Raw genomic sequence first — 17,195 nt, forward strand, 5'->3', positions numbered from 1 at the left:
CTTTGCAAAGAAAAAAAATCTTCAATTTCCAAGTACCTTTCATAAGATAACACACGTTCTTTTGTCCATCTAGCCATGGGAAATTCATAGATACTGCCAGTAAAGTCAGCCAGTCACTATATATGTGTTTGGCTCCCCTGTAGCACATGAACCATGGTAAAGAATTGGAAAGCTTACTCATCAAGGCTTTGAGAAACAAGGTTTATATATACATATCCATAGCCATGTCATGGGCAATTAAATAAAAGCAATCTTGGGTGAAAGAATAAGTAGAATTACTGAGGCCTGTTTCTAGACGTAAGTCTTAAAGTTTATAGAAAGAGGGAAAGATAAAACGAGGAAATCTAACTCTAAAGTTAGCTACTTGAGGGTAGGAGGTATCATAACGGTCAATTCTCGAGTGACCAGTGTCCACACAGGAATTGTGGGAAGCAGGAGTCTGACGCGTGCCTCCACTCCCAACCTGGAGGAGGAGGGAAAGACACATGCAGACAGTGAAGGGTGGCGTAAGTAATACCTGTAGAATATAGAAAGCTGGAACAATGCGGTGTGCATAAAGGGATGGTTGCAAAGAGGTTTTGACAGGAAAGTCAATGGGCCAGAAGGCTTGTGAGTCTGCCATGGAGAGGAGTGACCCACCCCCCCAGGTGTGTGAGCAGTACCTCATAAAGGATGAATAAAAACCCACTGTAGATGTAAAATGCCGCTCACAAGAAACATTAGTATAGCACGTATACAGCAGCACCCCCAGCTTTTGGGAAGAGGAATATATGATCTTGATTATGTGAGATTTCGAGGATAGAATGGAGGATATGGTTAGGCCCAACTTATTAACGTAATTTACAGGATTGAATAGTGGTGTTTTGAAACTGAACAAAGGAAAGCGAATGATCTTTTGATATAGTGAAAAAAAAAATTACAAACTCAACAGGGTTACTGATTCCTCAGTCTGAAATGCTATACACAAGAAGTTCAGTTAAAGAAAGAGAACGAGCGTTAGTATTATAAGGAGTGGAAATGTGTGCAAAGTGGAGTCATCAGCATAAAAGTAGTTCCACCAACGACTACTGCCATGGAACAAATGATGTTTGGACAGCAAATTCTGGTGTCACAAACTGGCAAATGGTTTCGGAGATGTCGAGGACTAGAACAAAAGTTTCACCCAAATCCCTGAAAGGACAACCAAAGGCGGGTCATAAAAGGGGCAAACCAAAGGTGGGTCATAAAAGGGCAAACCGAAGGTGGGTCATAAAGAGGCAAACCAAAGGTGGGCCATAAAAGAGGCAAGCCGAAGGTGGGTCATAAAGAGGCAAACCGAAGGTGGGTCATAAAGGGGCAAACCACCATTAGACCTTGCACTGTGAAACCCCCATTGGCGATCAGAGAGAATCATTTTTGTCATTGTTTGAGAAAGTGAAGTGAAGGAGAGTTTCAGTGACTCTGGAGACAAAAGTGAGAGCATTGGAGCGATAACTGAGGGAAATAGAGCAATGGAGCGATAACTGAGGGAAATAGAGCAATGGAGGAAAATAGAGCTGTCGCCTATCTTAGAGAAGGGCAGTACCAAGGTGTGCTTCCATGGGAATGGAAATGTTCGGGTATTTACACAATGGTGAGACAGGCGAGCAACGGTCAGATTTAGCTCAGAGAGGAAATAAATCATCTGGGGCCATACGCCATATGCAGGGAAATATGAGGGATGACAGGTTAAGGGGATGGAGGAGATGGGGAGGAGGCTCAAAAGCAGAATCATCTAAAGTTGAACAAGATAATAAGGCAACAAAAAGAGTGGTTTTACAAGTTGGAGTGTTAGAAATAGATTTACCAGATCAAAAGAGAGGGGAGAAAGGTTGAATTACAGAAGTAACCTGAGCTGGTTATTTGCTCTACTTAGGGACATGATGCTGCTCTATTGAATGTTAAATTCATACATAATAACTGGTGGAACTATGCTTTTCTAATTAGGACTTCATTGCAGCTTTGTGTTATAATAAGATAAATCATGTTTTAAGTTTAGTGTCGCCACCCTGATTAAATACATATAATGCTCTTAACTCGAAGTAATTGTAAGTATGATATTCTGACAACCAATTATTAATCATATTTTTTTCAATTACGACTACAAACAATCAAAGACTATCATATAGTCGTTGGTAAACAACAGATTTAAAAATAAAGATTTGGGAGTGTCATCGCCCCGAAGTAAACAAACAAGATGGCAACGTAGGCAGGAAACTCTAATATTTTGACCGACTCTGGAATGGATTTTGGTGGCCCCACAGGATGATGTTGGCCAAACTGTTGCTGTACGATGCGAGAGGCAAGCCAAGACAACATGATCACAGCAAAAATAATGAGGATTTTGCGAAATAAAGTGGTATTAACGGTGCTATTTCTGGTGGGAGTGGCATACTGCGGTCTGTCTTTGTGGAGCGAGGTAAATACTGCTGGCTGTTGGCCACGGACGTCTGACAATCAGGATTAACTTTTCCCTCATGTCTTCACCGTCTCCCAGTCGTCATGCATATATATTTCTAGTGACTGTTTACTCGCATTGTTCCATATCGGGTGTAAGTCTGTCAGCATACTTAGTACGAGATAGTCGTTATTTTGCCAACATAGTGGCAGTAGCCATTGACATGGTAGTAGCCATTCAAATGGCAGTATCTCATCGTTCCAGGATTATCATATGTGTTGTATTTTTATGGAATCGTTGATGCCTCTTTAGTGATAGAAGAATGTGAGATTTTCCCAGTTTTCTCCCTCATAACCGATCTATATATTTTATTAATCGTTATTGGTAGGGTTAAGAAGGGAAATATGGGATAGATATTTAATATGAATTATCATTAAGTATGAAAAACAGCTAACATCTCTGTTTTGATCTTTCATATGTCGTAAGGATTCTGTTTTTGAACTTTTATCGTTATACAAACATATACTCTACCTGAATGTGCCATGTATCATTTAGTTTGGGAGGTTAACAGTGATCTGATGTCTACAGACAGATCTCATAAGCACCCAACATATCTGGAAAACTCAGATCTATATTGATTCACATGTAATGATACATGGCAGGATTCATTGGAACGTATTATTAATAAGAAAAATCAAGATATCTAGGCCTTACAAGTATGCTTTCTTGTAATATAGCTTCATTCAAGTTTGTATATTAACATATGAACCGAGTAATGCTTTGTAGAATCAGAACAAATGCCAGGCAACGGATATTTGTCAGCCGTCTGCTGGACAGTCACTTTTCTTTTGTCCTTGTGCTATGCATGTAGACATTAGTAAATAACATCAGGACACCTCAGGCGTTCCTCTTTTTCATTCACTATTTGTTTGAATTGGACAAAAGTTTTATGAATGCATTACTAACACTCTCACTTAATTTTCTCTTTTATTCTCTCTCAATACTCTGATACTGGAACACACCTCTCTGCTCATTGGATGTTGCAAAGAATTAGTTAAAGCATTGTTCTGTTCCCCAGTCCTAAAGTTCAGCTGGCACTACCTCGCAGGTGTGAGGGGGGAAGGGGGTGCCATTTCATGTGTGGTGAGGTGGTGACGGGAATGGATGAAGGCAGCAAGTATGAATATGTAGACAGCAAGTATGAATATGTACATGTGTATATATGTATATGTCTGTGTATGTATATGTTGAAATCTATAGGTATGTATATGTGCGTGTGAGGGCGTTTATGTATATACATGTGTACGTGGGTGGGTTGGGCCATTCTTTCGTTTGTTTCCTTGCGCTACCTCGCTAACGTGGGAGACAGCGACAAAATATAGTAAAAAAATAAAAAAATATATATATGTATATATGTTCTTTTTATTGTACTTAACTGCCATCTCCCGTTTAGTGAGGTAGCGCAAGGAAACAGACGAAGTGGCCCAACCCACCCACATACACATATACATACATACACCCTGCCACACATGAAATAGCATCCCCCCTTCCCTTCCAGCAATGTAGCACCAGGAAAAGACAAAAAAAGGCCACATTCGTTCACACTCAGTCTCTAGCTGTCATCTGTAATGCACTGAAATCACAGCTTTCTTTCCACATCCAGGCCCCACAGACCTTTCCATGGTTTACCCCAGATGCTTCACATGCCCTGGTTCAATCAATTGACAGCATGTCCACCCCGGTATACCACATCGTTCCAATTCACTTTATTCCTTGCATGCTTTTCACCTTCCTGTATGTTCAGGCCCTGATCGCTCAGAATCATTTTCACTCCATCCTTCCACCTCCAGTTTGGTCTCCCGCTTCTCCTCGTTCTCTCTACCTCTGACATATGTCCTCTTTGTCAATCTTTCCTCACTCATTCTCTCCATGTGACCAAACCATTTCAACACACCCTCTTCTGCTCTCTCAACCACACTTTTTATTACCACACATCTCTCTTACCCTTTCATTACTTACTCGATCAAACCACCTCACACCGCATATTGTCCTCAAACATTTCATTTCCAACACATCCACCCTCCTCCACTCAACCCTATTTATAGCCCATGCCTCACAACCACATAACATTGTTGGAAACCATTATTCCTTCAAACATACCCATTTTTGCTCTCCGAGATAACATTCTCGTCTTCCACACATTCTTCAATGCTCCCAGAACCTTCGCTCCTCCACCACCCTGTGACTTGCTTATACTTCCATGGTTCCATTCACTGTTAAATCCACTCCCAGATATCTAAACACTTCACTTCTCCCAGTTTTTTCCATTCAAACTTACCTCTCAATTAACTTGCCCCTCATCCCTACTGAACCTAATAACCTTGCTCTTATTCACATTTACTCTTGGCTTTCTTCTTTCACACATTTTACCAAACTCAGTTATCAACTTCTGCATTTTCTCACCCGAATCAGCCATCAGTGCTTTATCATCAGCGAACAACAGCTGAATCACTTCCCAAGCCCTCTCATCCACAATGGACTGCATACTTGCCCCTCTCTAAAACTCTTGCATTCACCTCCCTAACAACCCCATCCATAAGTACAAATTAAACTACCACAGAGACATCATGCATCCTTGCCACAAACCAACATTCACTGGGAACCAATCACTTTCCTCTCTTCCGACTCGTACACATACCTTACATCCTTGGTAAAAACTTTTAACTGCTTCTAGCAACTTACCTCCCACACCATATACTCTTAATACCTCCACAAAGCATCTTTATCATATGCCTTCTCCAGATCCATAAATGCTACATACAAATCCATCTGTTTTTCTAAGTATTTCTCACATGCATTCTTGAAAGCAAACACCTGATCCAAACATCCTTCACCACTTCTGAAACCACACTGCTCTTCTCCAATCTGATACTCTGTACCTGCCTTTACCCTCTCAGTCAATACTCTCCCTTATAATTTCCCAGGAATACTCAACAAAATTATATATAGAAGGTGTTACTGGACTCTGCCTACTTGAGGTTATACTCAAGTAAAAAGTCCCCTATTGTGAGGCTGTATCAATGTCAGTTGACAAAAAAGAAAAAAAAAGAGTATTGGCTCATCAAATATCTTGCTTCTGTCCATGCTACTGAGTTTAGCACAGCCTTGGAGCTGCAGGAACCCTTGGAAGAAAAGCCCTGAGGAACACCAGAACCCTTTCATAAATATATAGTCATACTGATTTCTCTTATCCTCAGAACACAAGCAGCCCCAGTGAAAATGAGTCTGAAGTTGTGGGAAGAGTTGAATTTCACTGGGGTCCTGATTCATCAAATGGCACCTCAAATGATAAGGTTACTACCTGCAGAAATTCTGTTCAAGGAAAGGTGCTCTTAGCTGATGATCAGGGTAAGTGAAGATAAACCATAAGTTTTGCAATAAGTTTTATTGTACCTGGAAAGTTCTGTTAACCCAGGGAAAAGATTGCTACTTAGAATAACGAGAATTTTCAAAGTTTAGGTTCCGCTGATATATCTGCTTTCTTTTTTATCAGGTAATGATTTTATGCATCTCCATTTAAGATGTTGGTCATTGGAGTAAGTCTGTTTGAACAGGGTTGACTGCTAGGGGTGAAGTAGATTAATCATATTTATGATATACTAAATTGTGGTGCTTTTGAAAGACAAAGGTCAGGGTCATTTGTCTTATGCATTGACATTTTATGCAAAAGTATGCTAATGCAAGAAGTGTGATTGTTGGAGATTAAGCTGTGCTGTGTTGAGTAAAGGTTTTGATGGAAACTCTGAGTGTGGCAATGTGCATAACAACATGCAGGATGAGTTATGAAGTTAATTTTTCAGGTTATGTGTGTCATAGAGTGGACCGCTTAAGCAGTGGTTGTTGCAATGTTGCAGTTGATACAACCCGCCGTTATGCATGCGACACTTGCAATACTCATGGTTGTTGTGCCATCTATGAATACTGTGTATCATGCTGCCTTCATCCTGATAAGGTAAGGAATACTGTAATAGATTAATTCAAACAAATGGAATACCACATGCATTTTAGAAATTAGTTTTGTGGACAAGAGGCTTGTTTGAGCTTAGACAGAGCAAGCTCATGAAATACAACCATTTAGCCACAATAAGATCCCAACTAAAACAAGATTCTTACAATATAAAGTATGTCAGTAATTTTTGTTTTGTTTGGAAGATCAGGGAAATGTTGGGGAATTTGTATAGTCAGTGAAATGTATTTTGCCAGAGGTCAGGCAAAAGTCAGGGAATTTATAAATTACTGAACCATTACACAGAAATATGAAAATTGTTCTCAACAAGAGAATGTCTTATGTAAGTGATTACGTATTTTTTCTGAGGTTTGGTTTGATGTCTGTAGAACAAACTAAGTTTAATTCATTGCAGGTAAAGGATGAAGAACTTTCTTGATGGGTGTGGAATCATAACTCTAAGACCTCACTGTATCTTACTTGGAGTAATCATTGAGCTAGAATATATGGAGAAAATGTTTATGATAATTTTTCTGTAATTCATTTTAGAAAACTTGCCACCAAGATGATGGATGAAACATGGTATTTACCTTCAATTTTGGTCGTCAGGAATGAAAATGAATGCTAATGATTTGGTTGTACCAGCTCCACCACTAAAAGATACATGGGAATTTGTGTTACCAGCCATTTAGTTTAGTTCATTGTAATGTATCCCATAAATTTCTTATATACTTTTTTTTTTTTTTTTGACATAGCTGCCATACCCTCAGCATCTCTTAATTCATACCAATAGGTCCAGGAGACCAGCCAAACTCTACCCTTATGAGTGGATTCTTACTGTCTGATCTTTGAAATTTTGAACTATGCGCTGCACTGCAACATAGTGTGATATTCCTTGAAGTGCACCTTAGGATTCAGAGTAGATTGTAAATTTCTTTTTTGGATCACTTACTTAAGTGCAGTCTGAGTACGGTATATTTTTGTATTATATTTGCAAGATTCTTTTGATAGTTTTGCTATACGAGATTCTTTTTCAGTAACTACACCAAAACCTACAACAACTTAATTTAAGCCATCAGTATCTTTATTATGTCTGTATGAAGGAATTTACTCTTTGTTATTACAGAAGCAATGATTCTGAATGTTTTCATTCAGTCCCTACTAAGTTTGATCTAATAAACCTCCCATTAATTGCATTTTTTTTCTTTCATGAAAACACTGAATAGTACTTTGGATGTTGATCAAATGCCTCAATGCTCTCAGCAGCAAAAACATACTTACATGGAGGGATAGATGGTGTAAGTTTAAGCATAGAGATAATTCAAGCTAAGTTCTTCAGGGCTTCAATTCATGGGAATGTCGCTAGAATCCACTTACAGACATTCAACTTTAGAGGAGCTGAATACTTCTGTGCCTATTCAGATACCAAGATTATGGAGAACATAACCATATTCAGGATATCATCAGGGATTAATGAATACATCTCGCTGTTGTCATCCTACATGGTTATCCTATTTGTTCCTCAGGAGCATAGACACTACCTTAATAATGTTTAGTAACTTTGTCATGTTACTCTTTAAGGTTTATAATACAAGGGGCCCATGTCAATTTTCTTTCAAAAGTCATTCTTAAGAATATTGCCTCCTTTTCATATGGAATGAGAATACCTTTCACTTATAAATGTGTAATTCCTGATCATTTAATTGCCTAAAAAAATTATTAACATATTTCATGTTATTCTGATCATTTTATATTGTCTTTTTTCAGAAAGCTTTACTTAAGAAAGTGTTGGGTCAGATTAGTGAGAACAGTCCATTGTATGCCTCAGTATCAGACCATTTTGAACTATGCCTGGTGAAGTGTCGTACATCCAGTCAGTCGGTACAGCATGAAACGCTCTACATAGATCCTCGAGCTAAGCACTGTTACAGCCAAGGTCCCCCACCTCTCAGCAACAGTGAAACTTAAAGTGAAACAGGTAATATATCCAAGAAATGTTATGGGCTTGTTATAAATAATATGCTTCCCATTATCCCAATTGTTTGTGATATTTCACTACAGATCAGCTCCAGAAGTTCAGAGAAGAAAGTTTGTAGGATTGGTTATTGAGTGATTCCCAGTTACAGATATGTGTGGATGACAGAAAATTCTTGAGAATTTATTGTTAGTAGACCACATCATCTGTTTAGTAGCAATGTGTAAATACTGATAAAGAATATTGATACAGTCTTTCATGATGCAATTGTATAAAAAGTATTGCAACTTGGCACAATTTTATAATATTACTTTAAGCAGATACTGTAATATGTTCCAGATTAAGAGAAAGTATGCTTGTATGCACTAGATATATCCCAATTAATCTGGAATGCAGTTAATGATAATAGATAAGTAGACAGAAGTGGAAGCTCTAGATTTTTTACTTAGTTTTGTTGAAATAGTATGAATTTATTCAATTTATATTGTAAAATTTTTATTGTAGGCTTTAAGCTTCTCTGTATCAGTAGTACTGAAGTGAATTAATATAGGAAATATTTTTTTAACAATGGTTGTATCTGTAACCAGCCAGTTTTAAGTAGAATGTTGATCTTGGTTGGCTATGGAAGCACTACAATGGGAAAAGTACTCTCTCTATCAGTTATTGTTATTTTCTCCGTATATCTCTCTATCTAAATCGGAACATGTATAAATGTGCCACACTATCCTTGAAGAATACCTATTCCTCAGTTTCATTTTTTTTTGTCTTTTATTTTAACCCAACTTTCAAATCCTTACACATATACATGCTTAGGCAGCCCTTTAGTCTTTTCAGACATTTTTGTATGTTGTATATCTAACTGGCAACTGCTTCATTTTGTGGATAACATACCCAGTATTTTTTACAAATATTTTGAGCGTTGGTTTTGAGTTTTACCACCTGAGAATGATGAGATGATTATCAAATGAAATATTTGCAGTATACTCAGTATGTGCCATTCTGCTTTATATGCAGGAAAAGAAATGTATGTCGAGTTGATTTTTCACCAGTATTCTCATGAAACTATTCCTTTGGTTTAAAGTAGGATGAAACATACAGGAGCTTGTTCATATTTCCCTTATTCACAGAAAAATGAAGCAAAAAAGGCACTCAAAACCTTGAAAGTCAAGTGGTGTTTTAAATATTAGTATTATTATTATAAAACCCCAGGACCCCTTTCTCTGAATAGGTTCCTCAAACTCCAAAGCTGTGCTATTTCCAGTAACAGGGAGATGATGTACTCCTTTGGAGTGAGAAGTTCCTCAACAAAACTGTTCTCCCTTTCGTCACCAGATGATAATGCAGCCTCACCAAAGGTGGCTTAACTCTTTCGGCATAAATACAACAGATGGAGTCCAACAAAACCACATTTACGTAATGTTGTTACAATAACTAGCAGATAAATTTGAAACTTGTTATTAGGCTTTATCATGCAATTGCCCTTTTAGTAAACAAGTGAAGCAGCTGTGTTCCATATGATACTGTAAAGAATGTAGGTGCCCTGATCAGGGGATTACAAAAGCCAGATGTTAAGGGGAAGGTAAATAACTGGGGGTCCAAAAAAGATAAATAAATCGTTAAAAGGTGTCGCAATCTGTAATCATACTCCAAATCTGTGGCAGACTACTAAGACTAGAATGTGAACAGAGAGAACAGTCATTGTGGGAAAAAAAAAAAGAGACAAATTACTCCTTTTAATATATATATATATATATATATATATATATATATATATATATATATATATATATATACTTCTCTGTGGTAGTGTTTTCATAGGTGCTATAAACAGCTGATTTTCTTTTTTTGTGTTATATCACTTACTTGACACCCAAATGTAGAAATGTACAGTGACTCAAGAGTTGGGATTAAAATTTCTTATGGGTCAACTTAATAAAGGCAATGGGTTACAGACTGACGAATATGTAATTTAAAGGATATGAAGGAAGTTCGATATTTATTAAGTCAAGGAGCTAATACTTATACGTGCAAGTTGGACAGGTACTAATCAGTGGCATTAATTGCCTACATATTGACTGATTTAAAGATTTTATGCTTCTCATGGTTAACTAAGAGCTGAAATGTCATTACATTAATACTTATTTAGGTTTTTAGATTAGAAGTGGTGTGAGAGTACGAGAGGAGCAAGTGATTTTATGGTGAGTTGGGAGGGAGGGTAAGAGAAGCACAAGAGAATGGAGAGTTAGGTAGTGATGTTCAGGGAGGTGAGAGTGAGTGCAGGGAGAGCTGAGTAGTGAGGGTGAGAGATACGAATGGGTGAATGTGTAGTGAGTTGGGTAGTGTGTAGATGATGGCAAGAGTGAATGGGTGGCATATAATCAGGAGCATATATTCAGGTAGTTTGGATGACAGCATGAGTGAATTGTTGAGCATATAGAGCAAGTGGATGAGGATGAGCATTTCAGGTGGCAAATGAAAGTGTGATAGTCAGATGAATGAAGCTAGGAGCAATGAATATGTATGTGGAGAGTCAGAATAAGAGAATGAGAAACTTGTGGCTGAGTGTGTGGAAAGTCAGGGAAGAAGGTATAGAGGGCAGCATGTGAATATGTGGAAGTGCACAGTCTTTATGTATGTGGGGAAGGTTTTCTGTAGGTCATCATATATTCAGTACAAAAAATTATCAAATAGGTAGGCAAACATGCATACAAGTATATATCCTGATCATTTTTATGGTTCCTGATAAGCATTACTGATGATACATTGCAGAGATAACATTAACAATTTGTTTAACCCTTAAAGGACAAAGCCAAAAATATTTAGGTAGTTCCATAGATTCAAAAAGGATACTTTTGTAATTTATAATTAGGAAAGTACAAGTAAAAAAAGAATTTAACCATACTTGTAAAACTATCTAAATTAACCATACTTATTTCTGTACAGGCACATAAATTAGGTATGCCTGCCAGGACAGTACCTTCCCCCTTCTTTTTAAATGGATAACTAATACCATAGGATTTTTTCACCTGCTAAATTGTAGTTGCTTTTGACATAAGACTCCTCTACATACTGTTGAAGAATGCCTTCCAATTTAAGTGAGAGCAGAAAGATGCAACTTGTACAAATATGGCTCGAGTCCTAACAACACAAATCATACAAGTATGGTTCGAGTTCCTTGAGGGTAAATAAAGGTTCAGTATTGCAATATATTACTTTGATGCATGGTAACTGGATACTCACAGAAAATCTTCAGAGTAAGGTGACTCTTGTTCCTTGAAAGATGCCAGCTTAGTCATTAATGTGTGGCACTAACAGATGTTAACATAAGAGTGTAACTTAACTGTACAAGCATGAATTAGTTGCTCTTTTGTTTGTGGATGTTCTACTTCATGTGTTCTGAATGTGGCTTTCAGTCAAGCCTAGAAAGAGGTAGTGCAAGGAAACAGACGAAAGAAATGGCCCAACCCACCCCCATACCCATGTATATACATACACGTCCACACATGCGAATATACATACCCATACATCTCAATGTACACGTATATATACTCACACAGACACATACATATATACACATGCACACGGTTCACACTGTCTGCCTTTATTCGTTCCCATCGCCACCTCGCCACACATGGAATAACATCCCCCTCATGTGTGCAAGGTAGCGCTAGGAAAAGACAACAAAGGCCCCATTCGTTCACACTCAGTCTGTAACTGTCATTTAATAATGCCCGAAACCACAGCTCCCTTTCCACATCCAGGCCCCACAGAACTTTCCATGGTTTACCCCAGACGCTTCACATGCCCTGGTTCAATCCATTGACAGCACGTCGACCCCGGTATACCACATTGATCCAATTCACTCTATTCCTTGCCCGCCTTTCACCCTCCTGAATGTTCAGGCCCCGATCACTCAAAATCTTTTTCACACCATCTTTCCACCTCCAATTTGGTCTCCCACTTCTCCTCGTTCCCTCCACCTCCGACACATGTATCCTCTTGGTCAATCTTACCTCACTCATTCACTCCATGTGCCCAAACCATTTCAAAACACCCTCTTCTGCTCTCTCAACCACGCTCTTTTTATTTCCACACATCTCTCTTACCCTTACATTACTTACTCAATCAAACCACCTCACACCACATATTGTCCTCAAACATCTCATTTCCAGCACATCCATCCTCCTGCGCACAACTCTATCCATAGGCCACGCCTCGCATCCATACAACATTGTTGGAACCACTATTCCTTCAAACATACCCATTTTTGCTTTCCGAGATAATGTTCTCGCCTTCCACACACACACACACACACATATTTTTCTTTTCTTTCAAACTATTCACCATTTCCCGCATTAGCGAGGTAGTGTTAAGAACAGAGAACTGGGCCTTTGAGGGAATATCCTCACCTGGCCCCCTTCTCCATTCCTTCTTTTGGAAAATTAGAAAAAAAAAAAAAATAATGAGAGGGGAGGATTTCCAGCCCCTCGCTTCCTCCCCTTTTAGTCGCCTTCTACGACACGCAGGGAATAGGGGATAGGGGAGAAAGAATACTTCCTTGAAGAATGTGTGGAAGTCGAGAACATTATCTCGGAAAGCAAAAATGGGTATGTTTGAAGGAATAGTGGTTCCAACAATGTTGTATGGTTACGAGGCGTGGGCTATGTAGAGTTGTGCGCAGGAGGGTGGATGTGCTGGAAATGAGATGTTTGAGGACAATGTGTGGTGTGAGGTGGTTTGATCGAGTAAGTAACGTAAGGGTAAGAGAGATGTGTGGAAATAAAAAGAGCGTGGTTGAGAGAGCAGAAGAGGGTGTTTTGAAATGGTTTGGCCACATGGAGAGAATGAGTGAGGAAAGATTGACCAAGAGGATATATGTGGTGGAGGTGGAGGGAACGAGGAGAAGTGGGAGATCAAATTGGAGGTGGAAAGATGGAGTGAGAAAGATTTTGTGTGATCGGGGCCTGAACATGCAGGAGGGTGAAAGGAGGGCAAGGAATAGAGTGAATTGGATCGATGTGGTATACCGGGGTTGACGTGCTGTCGGTGGATTGAATCAGGGCATGTGAAGCGTCTGGGGTAAACCATGGAAAGCTGTGTAGGTATGTATATTTGCGTGTGTGGACGTGTATGTATATACATGTGTATGGGGGTGGGTTGGGCCATTTCTTTCGTCTGTTTCCTTGCGCTACCTCGCAAACGCGGGAGACAGCAAAAAAAAAAATATATATATATATATATAGAGAGAGAGAGAGAGAGAGAGAGAGAGAGAGAGAGAATTAAAGATATTTGAGACATTAGAAGGAAAGATTATTAAGAAATTAAGAATAAGATTTTTGTGAGGTAAGGCATGCATGGGATAGAATGAACTTGAATGATGTGGTAAACAGGGGTTGATGTGCTGTCACTGGACTGAACCAGGTATGTGAAGTGGCTGGGGAAACCAAGGAAATGTCTGTGGGGCCTGGTTGTGGATAGGAAGCTGCATTACTTATGACATTTGGAGAATGGATATGAAGGAATGCAGCCTTTCTTCGTCCATTCCTTGTGCTGTCTTGCAAACATGGGGATGGCAATCAGGTATAAAAAAAAAAAAAAAAATTATTTCAACTGCAAGAGGTGTGTGCAGAAAGGATTGTGTACTGGTATACTTCATGAACTGGAAATGACATGGTATCTCTTAGTCTCCAATAAGTCTTCCCTAAAACACGACGTACCCATGCAAAATCCCAAAAACTTTTGTCACTGTATCAGTACATTTCAATGTCAGAGGCCCAGGGAATTTTATTTGTACAGTACCGCATGATCTGACTTGTGTATGGTACTTTTTCTCTCATTTTGTTTATTACACAGTTTTCAATGGCTGTGCATGTAATTGTCATATTATCCTTTATTGTAAAATGTATGTTGATGAGTAAATAACTTTATCACCGCACAACAGAAATATTTTGATGAATATGATTTGCTGTTCATCAGAATATGGTTGATATGTGGCTGCTGTAACTGCAGTTTTTAACTTCCATATTAAAGTACAAAAGAGAAAGAATTCACTGTAAAAATCAATTATTGATTTTTATTTCTCATAACAAATTCAAACACAGCTTAACTGGTTTTTCTTACAAGTAGAACCAGAGTCAGTGACTGTTTTAAATCACTTATATACACTTGTATCAAACTTTCAAGTGTAGGAATATATATACCTAGGCATTTTGTTTTGGTATACACTTGTTGGTACCACACCTAGGACTCTTTCTGATCAGGTCCCCAGGCAGACACCCTTCCTCTTTTAAAAATATTTTCATAACCAATCACCTTGTTGCAACAAGGAGTTTTATGGTTGTTCCCTTGGTCTTTTCCAACAAGGGTTGTTTCTTTACAGAAACACTTCCATAAGTAAGATGTGCTAGATGAATCATAATGCAGCCTCTTCAATTAACACAAAGTATTGACCTTAGAGTACGTTAGCATCACCCACAAGATGCTACAGAGTGGTGTAGCCAGAACAGTAGTAGTTAAAATACATTTTATCTACTAGGATACTACATCTCTGGATGTGCGCCCACTTTATTATGCAGTTTGCATATCCCATAATATCAGAGGTACTCTGTTATGATCAGAAAGAATCTTCCTGATGCCCACCCAGTTAGCACACCAAAGATTTATACTAACTTTGGGTGAGTGAATGCTTAACTTTGGGGGCTTTGGTCTTTCCCTGCTCAAGGATGCAAGGATAGCAAAGTGTAACTAGCATCCATAGGATTCTGTAATGGGAGTTGCCACAAGTCCTTATAGGTCTTGGCTAAGGTTTATTTAGTGACAAATGACATTTAGTACTGTTTCTTATTATGAAAATCATTGTTTCATGAAAAAAATTGAAGAATTAAGGAGGGGTTGCTAATGTAACCCCATCCACAATTAAATGGTGCTGAACTGATTGTAGGCTGGTATAGACGGATATTCAGTTTATTGTAACAGACTTGCTGTCATGATACCTTATCTTAAGCATTACATAAGAAATTATGGTTAAGTGCTTTTCATACAGACTTCTTGTGTCCTTGCATAAATATATAGACAATGGCTACTAAGTTTGTAGATGAATATTTGCCTGCCTAAAGCCTATATATCATTTTGTAATATGGATATTACCATCCCAAAATGTATATTACTCTACTGTATATTGCACATAAATATAAGAAAATGCTCTTAGTTTTTTAATCACCCTTTTGCAATACTGGTCTATAAAGTGTCCTTATTGTGAAAACTTGAGAGTGTTTTGAGCACATTATAGGAAAAATATGAAGAAAAGTGACATCATGGAATTACATGCAGTAGTTACGAGGACAAAGCTAAGGGGTACTGAAACATATGAGTGGAATGAAGTGAAGCTGTAAAATCAGAGACAGAACAGGATGGTGCAGATTAAGAGAATGGGGGACCATTAATGAAAAACCAATAACTTAAAAAGGTGTTTGATGACAATTATTGATGCTCTAGCTTAGTAAAAAAAAAAGTTCAGGTGTGGTATATATTTGATGCTTGTTCCCCTTTTCCCATGTAAGCAAAGCAGCATCAAGAACAGACAACTCTGCTCCTGTCGCTTCTGTCAAAAAATTATACAGAGGGGGAGGATTTTCATCCTCCCACTACTGCTTCATTTAGGTGCCTTCTAAAGCAGGTAGGATATACATGGGTAGTATACTTCTCCCACACCCTCAAGGGATATTCTAAAAGCTTAATAACTGTACATCTTTCTTGTCTTTGTCACCAGTGAAAGGAAGGCTTAGATAGAAACATTATAGGTCCCTTTTTTTTTCATTTCACCACCAACATCTACAGTTTTTCTGCTAAACTTCTCCTGTTGAACACCATCTGGCAAGTACCTCTTAAAATATCTTGCTTCTCTCAGAAGCCCATCCAATGACTTTTTCAATATGTCCACTTATCCCCAACCATAACCTCCACTCACATTTCCACTTCCAGGAAGGAGAATAAGTATGAGCTTATTCAACACCAGTGCACCTGTTGTTTCTTAGCACCTTTAATCTCCAAAGTTTGACATGTGTTTCCCACCCCAGCTAAAAGCTTCTTAATCAGTGAAAAAGTTATAATTCTTACCGTAAAGCTAAGATATTCTCTTCGGTGGGCTAAGGTTTACGTCCCCTACTTAGGTACTTTCTATGTACACTACAGGGAATATGTGAAATCCCCCCACACATGATGGCAAGGGGTCCATGTGTAGGTGAATGTAGTGGGCTTATTTAGGTGAATGTGTGTGAGGTATGAGATGTCATATGAGAGCCACAAACTTACACGCTCGATTTCAATGCTCATTTAAATCAATCATGTAATGCAAATGGTTGAAAGATGGATAAATTTTGTGATAAGCTCATAATTGATATTCATCAAAGACAAACTAAAATCAGTTGTTACATTGATTTGTCAGCCTATTTTCTCTCCAAAGTAACCTGATCCGACTTAACCAGACCAGATCCATTAAGGAAAAGTGCTCCTATTGTTATTTCATGACCTGAAGAAACCAAAGTTGTACACTACACGTAATGTCAAGTAACAAAAAAGCTATTCGAACATGTACACAAAGAAAAAAAAAAAGCTCTGTGACCCTAAAGGTAACTGCCTAGTTTACGGGTGCCAGTTTTATAAGGTGGGTGTCTTGGTACTCTAGTGGTATCTCTGCTCTTACTATAGGGAATGAAAAGTGTGGGATTTTTCCTGTACAACCCTCTAAAACTCTTGCTATATCAATCATATCGATGCAAGGGTCATGAGCGATAGGTAAA

The 17,195-nt window shown here is 38.4% G+C and overlaps 2 protein-coding genes across 3 annotated transcripts in view; one reads left to right on the plus strand and one right to left on the minus strand.

Moving 5' to 3' along the window:
* LOC139756381 (nudC domain-containing protein 2-like) overlaps positions 1–17,195 on the minus strand; it is a 33,213-nt gene that overhangs the window by 9,344 nt on the left and 6,674 nt on the right. The window lies entirely within an intron of this gene.
* Positions 405–15,598, plus strand: LOC139756379 (SREBP regulating gene protein). Of its 2 annotated transcripts, none has more exons than XM_071675770.1 (4): positions 405–506; positions 5,674–5,824; positions 6,277–6,428; positions 8,190–15,598. In XM_071675770.1, exons 1-4 carry the CDS (start codon positions 486–488, stop codon positions 8,388–8,390), a joined length of 525 nt encoding a protein of 174 aa, XP_071531871.1. In that variant the 5' UTR covers positions 405–485; the 3' UTR covers positions 8,391–15,598. The 2 variants fall into 2 exon arrangements, with proteins under 2 accessions (XP_071531871.1, XP_071531870.1); XM_071675769.1 differs by lacking the exon at positions 405–506 and adding an exon at positions 2,203–2,437.

Source organism: Panulirus ornatus, chromosome 21 (genome assembly GCF_036320965.1).
Source record: "Panulirus ornatus isolate Po-2019 chromosome 21, ASM3632096v1, whole genome shotgun sequence".
Lineage (NCBI taxonomy): Eukaryota > Metazoa > Arthropoda > Malacostraca > Decapoda > Palinuridae > Panulirus > Panulirus ornatus.

Excerpts from the sequence above, each read along its gene's own strand:
- LOC139756379 (XM_071675769.1), top strand. The coding sequence starts at position 2,312 with ATGCGAGAGGCAAGCCAAGACAACATGATCACAGCAAAAATAATGAGG. Across the intron at positions 2,438-5,673 it reads GTCTGTCTTTGTGGAGCGAG|AACACAAGCAGCCCCAGTGA; the intron begins GTAAATACTGCT and ends TCTTATCCTCAG. Across the intron at positions 6,429-8,189 it reads GCTGCCTTCATCCTGATAAG|AAAGCTTTACTTAAGAAAGT; the intron begins GTAAGGAATACT and ends GTCTTTTTTCAG.